At 40.5% G+C, this 18,982-nt stretch overlaps 1 protein-coding gene across 6 annotated transcripts; it reads right to left on the bottom strand.

Moving 5' to 3' along the window:
* Positions 1-1,412: 1,412 nt before the first annotated feature.
* On the bottom strand, positions 1,413-16,875 carry TCP11X2 (t-complex 11 family, X-linked 2). Of its 6 annotated transcripts, none has more exons than XM_081567014.1 (10): positions 16,753-16,875; positions 16,242-16,379; positions 13,453-13,585; positions 7,575-7,695; positions 5,597-5,817; positions 4,571-4,707; positions 4,085-4,302; positions 3,808-3,989; positions 2,643-2,806; positions 1,413-1,836 (listed from the first exon to the last, which is right to left on the bottom strand). In XM_081567014.1, exons 2-10 carry the CDS (start codon positions 16,366-16,368, stop codon positions 1,604-1,606), a joined length of 1,536 nt encoding a protein of 511 aa, XP_081423140.1. In that variant the 5' UTR covers positions 16,369-16,379; positions 16,753-16,875; the 3' UTR covers positions 1,413-1,603. The 6 variants fall into 6 exon arrangements, with proteins under 6 accessions (XP_081423140.1, XP_081423143.1, XP_081423141.1 ...); XM_081567017.1 differs by having other exon boundaries at positions 1,413-1,638; XM_081567015.1 differs by having other exon boundaries at positions 16,831-16,875.
* Between the last annotated feature and the right edge of the window lie 2,107 nt (positions 16,876-18,982).

Below are 18,982 nucleotides of genomic sequence, written 5' to 3'. Positions count from 1 at the left end.
TTCTAATATGCTGTCTAGGTTGGTCATAACATTTCTTCCAGGGAGCAAGTGTCTTTTAATTTCATGACTACAGCCACCATCTGCAGTGATTTGGGAGCCCCCAAAAATAAAGTCTGTCACTGCTTCCACGGTTTCCCCATCTGTTTCCCATGAAGTGATGGGACCAGATGCCATGATTTCAGTTTTCTGAATGTTGAGTTTTAAGCCAACTTTTTTTAACTCTCTTCTTTCTCTTTCGTCAAGAGGCTCTTTAGGTCTTCTTCGCTTTCTGCCATAAGTGAGCTGTCAACAGCATATCTGAGGTTATTGATATTCCTCCCGGCGATCTTGGTTCCAGTTTGTGCTTCATCCATTCCAGCATTTCCCATGATGTATTCTGCATATGAGTTAAATAAGCAGGGTGACAATGTACAGCCTTGACATAGTCCTTTCCCGATTGGGAACCAGTCAGTTGTTCCATGTCTGGTTCTAACTCTTGCTTCTTGACCTGCATACAGATTTCTCAGGAGACAGGTCAAGTGGTCAGATATTCCCATCTCTTTCAGAATTTTCCACAGTTTGTTGTGATCCACACAGTCAAAGGTCAAATGATAGGGTGACTCTCTACAATTGAAGAAAACAAGCCCAGATCTTTGTGAATCTAGGACATCTGTCATTTGTGATGCCAAATGAATTGACAATCACAATCTGGGAGTTAGAGGCTTAGACTGCAAGCGGGAAGAAACATGGTGGCTGTCCCACTCTTGAATACCCAGGTCATTTATCTCAAGAAGAAAGAAGTGTTCTAAGCCTAGAAATGTGACAATAGAAGATTTAGCTACAGAATGGAACCAGAGATGAACTTGAAACAAGTGTCTGTGACCTAAGTGCTTGCATTTGCAATTGGTTTGAGAGAGTCTAAAACTTACCCCCAGGATCACTAAAGAGAGAAAGAGAGAGAGAGAGCGCCCATTGAGGCTGAGAAATATCCTCAAATGAATGCTTGTTGGCAGACAATATTGACTTTAACCCAGTCCTCACTTTTGCATACTGCTTCATGACCCCCACACCAGAACAGGATGTGGGGGCTCTTACCATTACTGCAGTTTCAAAATTATAGGGAAAATGTGATACTGGAAATAGCGTTCTATGTCTTCCCCTGATCTGTAACTCAGTGTATTCCCAACCTCTAGAAGCCCTTATACTTCCAGAACTCATACTTTGGAAAAATTCCAGAGAAAGTTTTCACAGCCCTCAAGGAAATGATTTTCCATTGGAGGAAACAATGTTAGCAGCTGATGCCCTGATGCCTGCTCAAGCCAGGCGGGAAGATGATGAGCCAGTGAAAGAGAACTGCGAGCTCATGGGTTCTCAGACAGTAGGGGATAAGGGCACGAAACCTGGATTCAGTCGCAACACAGAAGGAACCAAGGTTTTCTTGCAGCACAGAAGTTTATTATGAAGGGGGCTGGGCCAGTTTGTATTTACATGCTGGAATCCTGCAGCCCTGAGTCCAGGCCATAGTGAGGAAGATGTTACTCTGCTCGCCACAGGTGATGTCATCCCAGGAACATGCTGAGCCCTCTCTCCTGGGTCCCTGTTGCCAGACTGGGGTCTGGCACTGTCAGATAGACTCCACTTCTGTTTCTTGGGCCTGAGCTGGAGGGATGATATCTTTAAGGATTTCATCATAATAGGGGCTAAATACCCGCTGATTGTGACGCATCAGATTGAAAAACTTCCAACCCAGTTTTGTCAACTCCCCCTTGATGAGAATAAGGCCAACAGGGAAGTCTAGCAGAGACTCCTGCATCCCGCGAACCAAACAGCCTTTGAGAAACAAGAAGGTCCGCTGATCTGTGCACAAGAAAAAAGTTAAAAGGGAAAGATCAGAGGTTTCAGTAGAAATTCACAATGCCCTTGCCCTCTCTGTTCACCGACGTTTAAATTAACACATTTTCACTGACCTACCCACTCATTTAGGTAAACCACGTTAATGAATTTTTTTCTTTTCTTTTGGAAGAAGGAATGCTATAAAGCTCCTTAAAGCAATGCATTATTGAAAGATGTCCAGCCAGTAAGTCTCTGGCTCTTTATAATGTTATGGGGTGCTAAGTGAGCTCCTGATGTGTGTGACCTAACAAGAGGATCCTAGACATTGTACATGAAATTCTAAGGACACACATTGCAGCCAGTGTACCAACACTGGGTACTACAACCATATCAGACTATGTCAAGATTCAAAAATTAGAAGCAAGGTGGCTGAGTTCACTGCTCCCATTCTTGCAGGGAATATATCCTTCGGCCTAAATTAGCATCAGTTCCTTAGAGGGAAGTAGCGACCGTCATGGTAACTTAAAGCATGGGATATAGAAAGGGTTTCCCATCACAGGTCTTGGGTTATAGTTAGAGAATGACCAGGAATCACTCAGCACTAGCACCTGCAAGTTACGCATCCTAGCTGACCTTAAAACCTTCAAACTGAAAGAGATCTATTTCAGTTCTGCACACCATACATAAAGAAACTAAAGCCAAAAGACTTTCCCAACGATCATTCCATTTTCGAATGGCTTCACAATTGACTTCCAGGCTTGAGTCCACCTTCTTACCTTCCACATTCTTGCCACCCCTTCCCAGCCCCACCACCATAGGAGGACTCTTACCAATGATGCTACGAACACGGTTCTCTTTCTTGGCGATGTTCTGAAGTTGGCCTCTAAGAGAGGCTTTCTTTTCACTACTCAGGGCAGTTAGGCCCATGTCTTTGAGGCGTTCATGTATTTTCTGAGACACTTGTTCACTCACAGTCACCATAGCCTCTTCAGGCCTAGATAATGAAGGACAGAAAGCAGAGTGACCTTGGCATAGGGGCAAAGCCCAGAGAGTCCAACACCAGAAGCCAGGTCCACTTACAAAGGAATTCCAGCTCTCCACCACTAACAGGGGACCCAGCATTTCAAATCATTTCATTGTTACCCTCAAGATGTCAGCTATTTCACACATTAATTCGTACATATTAACTAATTCATACTATTCTCCACTTCAAATGAAACAAATTGGACAAGGGTTCAGTTCCATTCTTGGATCTAATCAGTATTCTTTAGCCCCATAAGCTTTATTCAAATTCTGTTTTAAGATTTCTTAGGCATTTTCCATAGTTGTCTTCCCTACTTCAGCAATTAACTTGTAAATATATTGAGGTCTGAACTTCCAGTTCTTCTTTTTACTTCAGCTGAGGTGCCCTGCATGAAGCAAATTATGGATACATATTGACCAAGGGATCAACTTCTGGATATACAAACACAAATCCAGTGTCACTTATTTAAGTATATAATGACTCATTTTTAGCACACACAGTACTGAGACTTTCATAGCAAACTAGTTACCACACTCACCTCCTTGGAAATAGGTTTTGTTTCCATCACAAGCCTTAAAACAATTTATCAAAAGACACAAATGACCTTTGCAGATGATGGCCAAGGTCTTTTGCGTGGTTTATGATGAAGAATAAGGCAGTAATACATTAACTGCCTAAGTTCCAAAGCCAACATACTAGTTTCCACTCTCAGAAAGATCTAGGAAATTTGTTGTTCCTCATGTTGTTTAGTCTCTAAGTCATGTCTGACTCTTTTGCAACCCCGTGGACTGCAGCCTGCCAGGCTCATCTATCCATGGAATTCTCCAAGCAAGAACACTGGAGTGGGTTGCCATTTCTTACTCCAGGGGATCTGGAGTAAGATCCTGACCCAAGGTTCAAATCTGGGTCTCCTGCATTGGCAGACAGATTCTTTACCACTGAGTCACCTGGGGAGCCTCTATGAAGTTTACCTGGAGTTAAATTCCCCCATCAGGGCCTTGGTTATGTGTTTCAGTTTATTCACAAATTCAGTCGAACTGAATAAAGCGCTACCAGAGAAACTTCTGGCCACTAGCAAGACTGAGGCCAGAATGGCCAACTGCTTCAACTGGGACTCCATGTCCCGCAGCCGGCTTCTATCCATTAGCAGAGTCTGGTGAGGCAGGGAAAAGCAAGCTGTCAGAAGAGTGTTTTAGTAAAGGTATCAAATACAAAACAAAAAGGCAATATTTTAACGTATATTCCTACTTCGGGAAACTCTTTACTGTCAAGATCCCAGAGAAGAAGGTTCAGGTAACCCTGGTACAGCACCATTGTGGAACTGGGAAGTTGCGGGTTGTCCACTGCCCAATTTGGAGATGAACGGGCCATGCTGGAGGAGCTGGGAGAGTCAGGAGAACTTGAAGGTCGTGTATTGAGGTCTAGAGCTGTTTTCGTTAGCCATTTTGTGGTGCAATCAAGGAGATCTATGACATAGAAGGGAATATGTAAATATCTTCAAACACCAAGGCTTGAAAAGTAAGGCTTGAGGATATATTCTTCCTCAATAAATAAGTGATTTTGTACATCTTTTCCCTTGGAGAAATGTTCCTTCGTCCTACCCCATGCCCTAGCCCCTTGTCCAACAGGGAGAAACTATCTATTAAAAAAAAAAAAAGGAAAGTATCCTATCACTGTATGAAATCAACCCAAAGTCAAATGTCCCCCTCTCCTGTCCTTAAATTTTGAACATACTGGGTTGCTTGTTGAGGAGTTCCTGGAATTTAGCTCGTTCATACTGGATACAGTGTTCCTTCAGGTAGGGTCGGAGGCTCTGTATAGTATAGTTTACCATGTCCATTTTCATCAGGCCCAGAACATGGAAGATGCCCCTGTCAAAGGAGGAAAAATAAAATGCTTACACTCTGAAAGGTAATCTAGTGGGGTGAGGTGGAACTGAAGCTAAGAGTCCTAAAATCGCAGTGTCTTAGAATTAAAAATGGCCTTAAAAACCGCAGTCCTACTTCAATTTACAAATACAGACATTGCAGCCAGGGACCCAAGGCCACAGTGTGAGTTGTTATCAGAGCTAGGAACAGATACAGCTTCTGACCTTTTAGTTACCAGTCTAGAGTTCTTTCCACTGTAGGTACTCCATCTCAGAAAAACCACTAAAATTCTAACTCTCTGTGGGTTGTTGGGATGATGATGGTTGAATTTGTAACTCATTCGGCTTATGACTTTACCTCTGTGTCTTGGTTCTTCTATCTGTGAAACAGGAATCATCCTCATTCCTGTTCCCCCACGGGGTTTGAGTTAAGATACATAAGAAATCATCTGCAAAAGTGCGCTTGAAATCTCCTAGAGAAACAGATACTGTACTCTGGTGTCCAGACAAGAATGTTGGAGTGGGTTGCCGTTTCCTTCTCCACGGGATCATCCCGACCCAGGCAGTGAACCCTCTTCTCTTGCATCTCCTACATTGGCAGGGGGATTCTTTACCACTAGTGTCACCCGGGAAACCAGTATCTTAACAGCATCATTTCTTAGAAAGGGTCCAAATGATCTGAAGATCATCAAAAGGCTTCTGAGAAGCCATCCTTTGAAAATAAAAGCCAATAATCCAGAGAGGAACAATAGAGGTATTACTCCGTTCTTCAGTATAGAAGAACTAGGCAAGCCAGGGGCTATAACCCAGTATCTGGCCCAGAGTTTTCTGGTACAGTGTTTACGACAGGATACTACATCTAGTGTTCAGGAACAGTACATCTAGTTTCTCACCTCAGTAACTGCACAGGATCTGTTATGCTCTTTAGTTTTCGCACTGCTTCATCTCGGACTGGTGGACACAGCAGGGTCATCAAATTAAGAATGTAGTTGGAGAGATGAGGGACATCCAGGGCCCCATGCTCTGCTTCCTGCTTGAGGAGATCTATGTCCAGAGCTTCTTCAATCTCATCTCTTAGGCTGTTCTGGCGTGGTAATAGCAGTGATAGCAATATCTGCCCAGAAAAGACAATCAATGGAGCCAGATTATTTAGAACCCCAAGCACTCTTTGATGAACAATATCCTTAAGGCAAAGGCATGCCTGCGAAGCTGCTAAGTCGCTTCAGTCCTGTCCGACTCTGTGTGACCCCATAGACGGCAGCCCACCAGGCTCCCTGTCCCTGGGATTCTCCAGGCAAGAATACTGGAGTGGATTGTCATTTCCTTCTCCAGTGCATGAAAGGGAAAAGTGAAAGTGAAGTCGCTCAGTCGTGTCCGACTGTTAGCGACCCCATGGACTGTAGCCTACCAGGCTCCTCCATCCATGGGATTTTCCAGGCAAGAGTACTGGAGTGGGGTGCCATTGCCTTCTCCGAAAGTCTGCAATACAAATACATCAAAAAACTTTCTTATATCCAGCAATTTTAGTCCTAAAGAAAAAACTGTTGTTCTTTTCAAGAAATGGGTCTTCTTGAATGCCAGCCTATGTCTATTGGGGCTCCAGAAACTAGGTTTCCCAATTGCATATTCAGAATATGATTTCTCTCTGTTTAGGAGGCAGTTATAATTTAAAGCTTCATTGGGATTAGTAGTAACAGTAGTGCTGTACTATTTTCTGGGCAGAATGAGATAAAGATACTAAGAAAAATAACTGTGACAAAAACAAATGCAGATTATAAAAAAATATAAAATACATACCATCACAACATAATGGGATATTCTTTTTATAAAACTTTTCAGTTTGTATTTGTGTAGCCGATTAACAGTGTGATAGTTTCAGGAGAACAGCGAAGGGACTCAGCCGTACATATACATGCACCCATTCTTCTCCTAACTCCCCTCACATCCAGGCAGCCACATAATATTGAGAGAGTTCCATGTGCTATACAGTAGGTTCTTAGTTATCCATTTTAAATATAGCCTTGTGGTGGTGAGATATTCTTAATAAGGGATAAGTACATTATTAGATTGTTTGACTGCTAAGGGAAAAGATGAAATAGGCAGAGAAACCTTTAAGTGTCACTCAAAATAATCTTTTCACTCTAAAGTATAAGTTTCTTGTTGGCAAAGGCTCTCTTATGTATCTATGTGCTTCTGAAACACAGAAAACATAATTGGAGTTAAGCAAAAATCTGTTTAACTGAATGAAATACTGTATTGTTACAGCAAGATCTCAACTTTCAAGCTTCATCTCGTACAAATAAAATGAAAGTTTCTCCACATTATCTGTTCAAGTAGTGGAACATATGTAAAAAGGAAGCTTGTGCATGCATGCATGCTAAGTCATGTCCGACTCTTTGTTACCCTATGGACTGTAGCCCACCAGCCTCCTCTGTCCATGGGATTCTCCAGGCAAGAATACTGGAGTGGGTTGCCATGCCCTCCTCTAGGGCATATTCCCTACCCAGGGATCAATCTCAAGTCTCTTACGTCTCCTGCATTGGCAGGTGGGCTCTTTACCACTAGCATCACTTGGGAAGCACCCAAATAATTCCTAGTTATCAACAATTAAAAGGTCTGTTTTGTTTTGTTTTTTTTTAAAGACTTCCCTGTGGTCCAGTGTTTAAGAATTCGCCTTGCTATACAGGGGACATGGGTTTGATCCCTGCTCAGAGAAACTAAGATCCCACATGCTGCAGGGCAACTAAACCCGCAAGCTGCAAGTGCTGAGCCTATGCATCACAACTAGAGAGAAGCCCATGCACCACAATGAAAGATACCCCATGCCACAACTAAGATTTAATATCCACAAATGGGAAGTTGGTTACTCACCTCCTTAACTTCTTTTAGGAGTTCAAGTGCAGAAGTGAAGTCAGCTGGAGTACTTGATAGCTGTACTTTCAGATGGTCCCAAAAAGCCTTGTACATTGTCTCCATAACCCTGCCTTCCAGACTATAAGATGGTTAAATGAGCAACTTGCTCTTTACCCAGAGAGTTGATATAGGATCCTAATCTCCTAAATCCCAAACATCATTTAAGACCATTATGTTGACAGGGCAGGAGCTATGTTTAGACTTTAGCAGAGTTGAATAAACTGACTTTAGTCTCAGATGCAAAGACACTGGTCAATTTCTCTCAGAAGGATTCCTCATGGTTCCAGAAAAGCTCTCCTTCTAGTAAGAAGAACCAAGAACTTGCATTTGAGGCCCTGAGTTCTAGCCTTGGTTCTTCATCTGACTTAAATGTATGCCTTGGTTTTAATACCCATAGACTTATACCTTTGAATTAGATGATCTTTTCCCTTCAGCCTTAAAAACCAAGAAAGGATTTTCCTTCTTGATAACACTTGAAAATCTTATGTGCTCCTCCAACTCATTATCTTCCCTTCTCAAACCTGTGTTTTTTCAAACAAATCATAAAGTTTACATTTTTTCCCATTAAAAATAGAATAGTAATGCATGCTTTTGTTGAAAATTTTACAAGCAATACAGAGATAAATGAAAAAAGTCAAAGTTCCTTCCCCAACACACCAATCCCATTTGTGAGATGTTACCAACTGTTATTTATCTAACACATAATAATTACTTCCCTTCATCCTTTCAATGGACTTGGTTCCCAAATTACAGAGATTTTAATTCCTAAATAAGTCTGGAATCCATCTCCTCCTGCCATCATTTCCTACCTGGACTATTGCAATAGTCTAGTAAAGGTATTCCAGCCCCCAATCAAAGTCTTCCTCCCACAATACCACATATTCTTGCTAAGACCAATGATCTAAGAAAAAAATCTGATCATAATGACATGTTCATTTCAAGTTCTCTAGAACCTCCCTATTACCAGGAAGATTTTCTTGTTGTCATTGTTGTTTAGTAGTTAAGTTGTGTCCGAGTTCTTTGTGACCCCATGGACTATAGCCCTCCAGGCCCTTCTATCCATGGGATTTCCCAGGCAAGAATACTGGAGTGGGTTGCCATTTCCTCCTCCAGGGAATCCTCTTGACCCAGGGATTGAACCTGGGTCTCCTGGATTGGCAGGCGGATTCTTTACTGCTGAGCCACGAGAGGAGCCCCAAAGTTGTTTAGTTGCTAAGTTGTGTCCTCATCTTTTTTTGTGACCCCATGGACTGTAGCATGCAAGGCTCCTCTGACATCCTCTATCTCCTGGAGTTTGTTCATTGAGTCGGTGGTACTATCTAAACATCTCATCCTCTACTGCCCCCTTCTCTTTTTGCCTTCAATCTTCTCAGCATCAGTGTCTTCTCCAATGAGTAGGCTCTTCGTATCAAGTGGCCAAGGTACTGGAGCATCAGTCCTTCCAATGAATAGTCAGGGTTGATTTCCATTAGGATTGACAGATTTGATCTCCTGCCAGTACAAAGGACTCTCAAGAGTGTTCTCCAGAACCACAATTCAAAAGCATCAATTCCTTGGCACTCAGCCTTCCCTGTGTTCCACTTCTCACATCCGTACATAACTACTGGAAAAACCATGATTTTGACTGTATGGACTTTGTTGGCAGAGTGATGTCTCTGCTTTTTAATATGCTGTCTAGGTTTGTCATGGCTTTCCTTCCAAGGGAAAGCATCTTTTACTTTCATGGCTTCAGTCACAGTCTGCAATGATTTTGGAACCCTGGAAAATTAAATGTGTCACTGCTTCCACTTTTTCCCCTTCTATTTGCCATGAAATGATGGGACTGGATGCCATGATCTTAGTTTTTTAAATGGTCAGTTTCAAGCCAGCTTTTTCACTCTCTTCTTTCACCTTCATCAAGAGGTTCTTTAGTTCCTCTTCCCTTTCTCCCTCTAGAGTGGTATCATCTGTATATCTGAGGTTGTTGATATTTCTCCCAGCAATCTTGATTCCAGGTTGTGATTCATCCAGCACAGCATATCTCATGATGTGCTCTACATATAAGTTAAATAACCAAGGTGAAAATATACAGCCTTGACATACTCCTTTCCCAATTTGGAACTAGTCAGTTGTTTCATGTCCATTTCTAACTTTGACTCACCAAAGTCCAGTTCTAACCTCTGATCATATGAAATGAGTGCAGCTGTTTGGTAGTTGGAACATTCTTGTCATTGCCCTTCTTTGGGATTGGAATGAAAACTGACCTTTTCCAGACCTGTAGCCACGGCTGAGTTTTCCAAATTTGCTGGCATATTGAGTGCAGCACTTTAACAGCATCATCTTTTAGGATTTGAAATAGCTCAGCTGGAATTCCATCACCTCCACTAGCTTTGTTCATGCTAATTCTTCCTAAGGCCCACTTGACTTCACACTCCAGGATATCTGGTTCTAAGTGAGTGACCACATCACTGTGCTTTTCCAGATAATTAAGACTTTTTTTTTTTGCATAGTTTTTCTGTGCATTCTTGCCACCTCTTCTTAATGTCTTTTGCTTCTGTTAGATCACTACTGGTTCTGTCCTTTATTGTGCCCATCCTTACATGAAACGTTCCCTTGATATCTTCAGTTTTCTTGAAGAGATCTCTAGTCTTTCCCATTCTATCATTTTCCTCTACTTCTTTGCATTATTCACTGAAGAAGACCTTCTTGTCTCTTCTTGCTATTCTCTGGAACTCTGCATTCAGTTGGGCATATCTTTCCCTTTCTCCCTTGGTTTTCTCTTATTTCTTCAGCATTTGTAAAGTCTCCCCAGACAACCATTTTGCCATTGCATTTTTTTTTCTTTGGGGTGGTTTTGGTCCCTGTCTCCTATACAATTTATGAACCCTAGGCTGCCTGAAAAGCACCTATTCATATCTAAAAACTCAACTCAACATTACCTCATCAGGAAGGTTTCCCAGACCCTCCTCGGCAGCTAAGCAGGAATAAGGAACTCCATATACTAGATGTGAGAGAACTTATCACTGCACAGGAACTATCTACTATTTGACTATCTCACCTACAGAAGCTTCTTAATGGCAAAGCCAGCATCATATTCATCTATATGTCTCCAAAATTTAACATTCAGCCTTCCACTTAGTGCATACTCAATAAATGTTTGTAGAATAAATATCTGACAATGAGATTTCTCTTAGGAATCCATAACTCTAATTAGTATCATTTTATAAGTCCAAAGATAAAAGCAGTCATTGATTACCTATAGATAATAGGTGACCCCCAATTATATTTCAGTATCTTTTCTGGTATACTTCTTGCATTACTACACTAGAATAAGGCTGTTAATAACAAAACAATGAAGATCGAGTTCTAAACATTGAGTTGGCCAAAAAGTGCCTTCGGTTTTTAAGCAAAACTAAAGACACATTTCCCATTTTCACCAACAACTTTATTGAACAATGTAGTCACCATTTTGTTCCACTACCTTCTGCCATTTTTCAGACAATTTTATAATTTAATCTTCCCCAAACTTTTTATCTTTTTGAGCAAAGAACTAACCCAGGTTCCTTTTAAGTCTCCCGGAGAATTGAAACTTTCTCCATTTAAAGAATTTTGTAGAGACTGAAATAAGTGGACATCTGAAGGTACAATGTCTGGTGAATACACAGATGCATCAGAGCTTCCTAGTCAAACTGTAACAGTTCTTGCCTGGTCATCAAAGAAACATGCAGTCTTGCGCTATTCAGATGGAAGACGATGTGCTTTCCGTTGACTAATTTTGGATGCTTTTTGTTAAGTGCTGCTTTCAATTGGTCTAATTGGGAGCAGTACTTGTGATTAATTGTTTGGTTTTCTAGAAGGAGCTCATAATAGATGCTGCTGCTGCTGCTAAGTCGCTTCAGTCGTGTCTGACTCAGTGCGACCCCATAGACTGCCGGGTGACCCCGAGCCCACCAGGCTCCCCCGTTCCTGGGATTCTCCAGGCAAGAACACTGGAGTGGGGTGCCATTTCCTCCTCCAATGCATGAAAGTGAAAAGTGAAAGTAAAGTCGCTCAGTCGTGTCTGACTCTTCACGACCCCATGGACTACAGCCTACCAGGCTCCTCCGTCCATGGGAGTTTCCAGGCAAGAGTACTGGAGTGAGGTGCCATCGCCTTCTCCGCATAATAGATGACTCCTTTCCAATCCCACCATATACACAACATCACCTTCTTTGGATGCAGACCAGCCTTTGGTGTGGTTAGTGGTAGTTCATTTCCATTGTCCCATGATCTCTTCTGATCCACATTATTGTACAGTATCCACTTTTCATCATCTGTCACAGTTTGTTTTAAAAATGGAACTTTTTTACCTTTCTTGAAAAAATAAAGCATAATATGCCAAAATGTTGCTTTTTTCCTTCCATCTTCAATATTAAAATTGCTACACAAAAATTCATCAGTTTTGATAAGTTTTTTTTTTTTAAATGCATGCTGATATGACAGCTGTCACAATACAACCTAATAAAATTGTTTGAAGTGAAGTTAAAGTCAACTAAATGCTACTAGAACCACCTTACAGGAAAAATTGAACAAACTGGCCAGTTCAAGAGTATTCTTCCCTCTGCTTCATTTCCCCACACCTCATCACCACCACAACCCCTCAGCCACTTTAACAGATCTTCACTCTCCTTGTTTCACTTTCTCTGCACCCCTGCCAGCAGAAAAATAAATCTAACTAAGGCTCCAGGAACAGTGAAGGCAGTGAGGAAGAGGCTAGGAGGTATGTGTTTTGGTCAAAGCCTTCAGGGAAACAGCACCTGCCATGAGTACCTATTGGCAAACTAAGGGAAAAAACTAACAAGTGTAAAGATCAAGAGACACTGACAGAGCAAAGTGCTTATGTGATAGAATACCTGAAGTGGCAAAATAGAAGCCACTTTTAAAGCTGGGAAATTAGAATGTTATATGAAATATTGGGTCAAACAAAGAAATTTACTCATTTAACTATTAACAAACTACTGCTGCTGCTGCTAAGTCGCTTCAGTCGTGTCCGACTCTGTGCGACCCCATAGACGGCAGCCCACCAGGCTCCCTGGTCCCTGGGATTCTCCAGGCAAGAACACTGGAGTGGGTTGCCATTTCCTTCTCCAATGCATGAAAGTGAAAAGTGAAAGCAAAGTCGCTCAGTCGTGTCCGACTCTTCACGACCCCATGGACTACAGCCTACCAGGCTCCTCCATCCATGGGAGTTTCCAGGCAAGAGTACGGGAGTGGGGTGCCATTGCCTTCCCCAACAAACTACTAGAAGTATTCAAATCATACTTCCTGAATGATTCATGTATGTATTGCAATATCAATACAATTAATAAGAACCAGAATAAGGTTTGATTTTAGAGGGGCATTGTTTATTAATGGGTTTTGATCTTGGTTCACAGAATTTTTGTTAAGCTGATTATGAAGCAGAAATGTTCCCTGAAGTCTCTTATCCCATGAAGAGTTGGCAATACCACTATTAGAAAAGAAATACTTTCATCTGTACTTGATCAATCTATAGACAGTTAAGAGACTAACTACTAGTAGCTACTTCCTCCAAAGCTGTCTAAGAAGATGTGGAATTCATAGTGTTTCACTGTTAAATGAGATAGAAAATTCTGACAATAATTTCATTAATTTATTCCCTGTTTAAATAAAAATTTTCTGCTTTCAGTCTGTAAAACTAATAATTACACAGATTACTCCTCTGTTTTGTTTGTTGGTACCATTTAAGACATACTAAAACATTAACTGTATTAATAAAAATGCTTCAAACCTGATCCAAAGTCATTTGTGCTGTGTACATATGCCAGGAGGAATAAAATGGAAAAAATAGAGTTGATACCTGTTGGGAGGTAATACTCTGTCTTCCATGTAAAAATCTTGATTTACCATGATTTCATGAGCAATGCTAAGCTTAGAAATTTTGTTAACAGTCTCTATCAGATCCGTGGCAGAAATTACTTCAGGTCGGCTTGCTGGAAAAAAGGCATAGAGATCAGTAAACAGGGAACCCACACAAATAGAATTTCTTTTCATCAGAGATTCACTCAGCCAAGTAAATTCCTCAAATTTAGATTTATCAAACAGATCTTAAACAGATTCACTCGATCATTATAGTATTTGAGGTTTTCTGAACCCTTTGCTGTTCAACAGCTCTAGAAACTTGCAGAGAAGTCAGATATGAGGAGAAGTTACCTTGTGAAAAACAAAAAGTGAAACTTATTTCAAAAACTTTTGCCTAAACTGTCAAAACAGTAAGTAAAATATAGCAAAGAAACAATGAATAAGTTGTGGTTTATAAAATAAAACTCTAGCTAGAATTTACTTTTTATACTTACTGTTTTATCTACAGATAAAAAAATATTTTTTATCTGCCATTGGTTGAAACTTCAGGTACAGAGAGCCAACTGTATAATGAACTCAGAAAATGGTTCCTAAATCCTTTTTCTACATCTGATGAGAGAGGAAGAGACATAAAATGACAGTCTCCTTACAGATAACACCATAAGTATTAGTATATGGCTCTAAAGCTGAACCATTCTTAAAGCATTGTTCCAAAGTCTTGGGATTCCACAAACCAATAAAATTTCACCCACAAAAAATGAGTGACAGTAATATGCCAATTTAAATTTTTCCACATATGGGTGTCATGACAAAAAACTCACCTTACCATAATCCAAATAATTATTTTGTGAAAAAAGTATATTTTAACATCTCAAAAAGCAAAAAAGAAAATAGTCTGAATTCAACAATCTTTAAATTGCATCAATTTAACTTTATTTTTAACACCTATGACATTTTTGCTTTATTTCCTTCAGGATTGGTAAGAACTTTATTACACACTCTCATGGGAATTTAGGAACGACTTCTGAGTTCATTATACAGTTGGCTCTCTGTACCTGAAGTTTCAACCCATGGCAGAAAAAAAAATATTTTTTTTTTTTAAATTTCAGAAAATTCCAAATGGAAAAACTTGAATTTGCTCCGAGCTGGTAACTATTTACATATAATTTGTATTGAATTTGGTATTATAAGTAATCTAGAGATGATTTATATTATACAGGAAGATATAAGTAGGTTATATGCAAATACTACACCATTTTACATAAGGGACTTGAGCACTATGGATTTTGGTATCCTGAGGGGCAAGGGTGGGGAAGAGTCCTGGAACCAATCTCTTGTGGATACAGAGGGATTGTTGTACAGACTACTTAGTTATAGAGAGATAAATAGTAAGCACACATAGTAGTTACAATCATTACTTGGTATATAAAATAAAACTATTTTCTCTCTCACTTTCAACACTGTTCCATAATTTGTTCATAGAGAACTACTTATAACCAAAAATATAAGACTCATCTAAGAACCATAAAACTTCACCGAGGAGATGGTCTGCTGCTGCTGCTGCTGCTAAGTCACTTCAGTCGTGTCTGACTCTGTGCGACCCCATAGACGGCAGCCAACCAGGCTCCCCCGTCCCTGGGATTCTCCAGGCAAGAACACTAGAGTGGGTTGCCATTTCCTTCTCCAATGCATGAAAGCAAAAAGTGAAAGGGAAGTCGCTCAGTCGTGTCTGACTCCTAGTGACCCCATGGACTGCAGCCTACCAGGCTCCTCCATTCATGGGATTTTCCAGGCAAGAATACTGGAGTGGGTTGCCATTGCCTTCTCCAAAGAGATGGTATACTTATGCACATTTACTTTTCATTTAAAAATTTTTCAACAGAAGTTAGTATCATCAATCCAAATCTCCTTTCCACTCTAACTGAAAAGCTACATATGTTGAAATATATCATTTATTCAATTCATTAAGTCATTTATTTTGAGAGACACTATGAATTAATAATTGTTCCACTCTGTTTACTAGCAGTGACCCTAAATGGCCACTAGAAAAACATACATGACTCAAAAATATTGTGGCTTCCAACTATTTTTTTCATTTCTCTCTTCAAGAGTTTAGATCAAGTCACTACATTTGGACAGATCTTCAGATTTATGTTTGGTTGAATTCATTGGCAATTTTCATAAGAGAATTGCAATTTGAGTTCCTATGAGATTGGACTAGTCAAACAAAAGTCTCAAATAAATGCCTACCACAAGGTGGAGAAGAGATCTCATGCTTCTGTGTTTCTGTTGTTATAGATCTAAAAAAATTACCCTAGAGCAGTGACAATTCTTATGTCAACAAAGTGCTTTGGACAGAACACAATTTCAGCACTAGGTAATTAGGATTCTCTCAAATCTATTCTAGATTTATCATTTACAATCTATAAAATCAAAATATAAGAATGCCACCAATTTCCCATGTTTTGAACTAAGTCAGGCACGCTCAAGTCTTGTCAAAGACAAGTCATTATGTTTTGTTGGCCTCTTTCTCTAGAGTTAAAATATCTTTTAATTTCACTTGACAATTGGGGACCTAGGTCCAATATGTAAAGATTAGAGGGGGAAAAAGACAAGAAAAATAGTAATATGAAAGAGGAGTTAGCAGAAGGATGAGGAGTGAAAAACATAAGGTTGTGAGAGCCTTCTATGCTCCTTAAAGGCACTTAAACCACATGCTATCTATTCCTTTAGCCTAGCTGCTATCGAGCACTACCCAAGGAAATGATGATAGACTTCCAGACCTACCAGCAGAGTGGTCATCTAAACAGAAGCTCTGGTTTTCTTGGGTCTGCTCTGGTGTTTCAGGCTTATGGGCTCTACTCTCTGCTTCATTGGAATCATTCTGGAGCACAGCTTTTTCCATGTTGGGCATCTTGATGGTATCTGGAATTGGGGCAAAAAGAAGAGGCAAGCTGTTAGTGGTGGAAGATTTGGCTCTGATACAGGGAGGACGACAGGAGGGCTCTTCAGTTGCCATTCTGTGCTTTGACTGAACCTGTGGCTCCAAGTTGAGGTTGGGGACAAGGGTCTCTTTTGGAATAGCTAAGTTTCTCAAATAGCCTTGAGGGAAGGAGAACAGTGAGTCTAGTAGAGTCTCCTTTCCTGAAATTCAAGAAAGTTATCTTTGGGTAAGAAGGAAAGAAAATCAAGGCCCAGAGATGGGCAATAACTTCTTCAAGAGACTTCCTCAAACTCAGTTGTCTTTAATTAGTCTGGGAATAACCCCCTTCCTCCTTAACTTCTGCCCCAGACTTGCCTTTGGTTATGAAGAGGCCTGGCAGCTGGACTCAGGCAGCAAGACACCCCCACAGCCCTTGGGACCCGAGCCCCTCACCTCAGCCCAGTCCTCGATCAGCTGCCCTATGGTTGGTTTGCGTGTGTTAGTGAAGCCCCTCTGCCTCTCCAGTGCGGTCCTGGGGCATACCATGGGGGACAAGACAGGAGGGGAGATCAGCAGGAAGGGGCTGGACACAACTGTGGAGATGATTGAACCAACTCAGCATACACCCCCGCCAATGACTCTAGGTAGAACAGTCCGAAATGTGAAAACAAAGGGTGTCCGGGTAACAAAAAGGGTCGTGTGCCCAGGGTACCATGGGAGCCGAGAGAGCAGGCAAGGCAAGTGCGGATGCAACATTTGGTGATAGAGCAAGTAGGCAGCTGAGATTCTCCAGGAAGGGAGCTTTCAATTAATCTTCTCAAGTCCTGTGCCTCCCCTCCAGGCAAGAACTGTCCAAAGCTATTATCCTCTCTGCCCAGTAGGGGAAAAACATTTAAATAAAAATTTAGAAAGGAAAAGGAGCATTATTTTTTGTCTCACCTCAAGCTCATGTAACCTTTGAAATGAAAAACCAACAGGGTTACAGAAATCCAGAATTATGTTTTCAGGGTTTTTTTTTTCCCCCTTTTGTTTAAGTCAGTCCTCCTCACAATGTAGAGACAAATAGGCTGTTAAACTTCCATTTTACAAATATAGAAACAAAGCATCATTTTAAAGGGCTGGTGATAAAAACTTTGTGGTGATTCATGTCAATGTATGGCAAAAACTATTACAATATTGTAAAGTAATTAGCCCCCAACTAAAATAAATAAATTTATAAAAAAAAAAATAAAAAAAAAATAAAAAAATAAAAACTTTGTGGTGAAGAGGCCAGATCATAAGTCTCAGAGGGAGCCTAGGTTTTGGTTTGGTTCTTCTGACTATTTTCCTGGCTTGTTCTTCATTACAATCCAATTGATCCAATTGTGAGCCTTGGAGATCACCTAGAATGTGTGGGTGCTAGAATAGATGACTCTAAGGGCACTTCGGTTGCTCACTCATCAGTCCTAGTTTACTTTTTCACTCTACTGGCCAGTTAGTTACAGTGATTTGAGGACCCCTGGATTGACTCATTTCCAAATTTTGGGGAATTTTTTTTTCAAAGATGTCTCTACCTTGCACTAGGAACTTCTCTAGTGGCTCAGTCAGTAAAGAATCCACTTGTAATGAAGGAGACTTGGGTTCGATCCCTGGGCCGGGAAGATCCCCTAGAAAAGGAAATGGCTACCCATTCCAGTATTCTTGCCTGGGGAATTCCATGGATAGAGGAGCCTGGTGGGCTCCTCTACAGTCCATGGGGTGGCAAAGAGTCAGATACGACTTAGTGACTAAACCACCACCACTACTCTGCACTATTCTATCCTGCTCTTTTATCCTGATGACTGTTTTTTTACCCACTAACTTTACTTCATAAAACAAAACTATAACTTGACCAAATTCTTATCCTTTGCCTTGTTAGGGTCAATAATGAAGTGTGGATATCTTGCACTAGAGTTATAGAGGAGAGATCCAAGAATTTTCCAGTCTAAGGAAACTCCAACTACCCTCTGGGTCCAAAAGGATGCGAAGGGTCTTGACCAGTAAAGTTTCTGCTTAGTTGGAGAGTGTATAATTTTAATAAATGCTAAATCTGAATGTCTTCCTCTCTTCTCTTGATATTTGCCTCAGTGATATCAACTTTGAAACAAAATGCTGTCATACAAAACTCGGAAGAAATGGTTAATTATATTTTTCTCGATTTGAACATCAAATTTTACATTCATAAAGCATGAATCAACTAGAAATTGATTTATCTTTTTAAAAATAAGACTTCTACTTGGCTTCTAAGATAAATTACCCAGAATGACACAGATTTTTTTCCCTCACAAAATTGCAGTGTTTAAAAGATTCTCCTCAGTGATGCTTCAAATTCTGTTAGTACTAAATCTGTTTAAGTTAAACTGTCATTTTAAAAATAGAGTATATTTTATAGAGCACTTTTAGGTTCACAGCAACATTGAGCAGAAGTTACAAAAATTTCTCATATGCCCCCAGACCCTATTCATGTCTAGCCTTTCCCATTATCAACATCCCGCATGAGAGTGGGACATTTGTTACAATTGATGAGATATGTCATTATCAGCCAAATCCATAGTTTACATTAGGATTCAGTCTTGATGTTGTACAT

The sequence above is a fragment of the Giraffa tippelskirchi genome, chromosome X, assembly GCF_054371585.1.
Source record: "Giraffa tippelskirchi isolate mGirTip1 chromosome X, T2T-mGirTip1v1.2.pri, whole genome shotgun sequence".
Taxonomy (NCBI): Eukaryota; Metazoa; Chordata; class Mammalia; order Artiodactyla; family Giraffidae; genus Giraffa; species Giraffa tippelskirchi.
The sequence above is the reverse complement of the archived record's forward strand: the minus strand, read 5'-3'. Positions and strand labels throughout refer to the sequence as shown.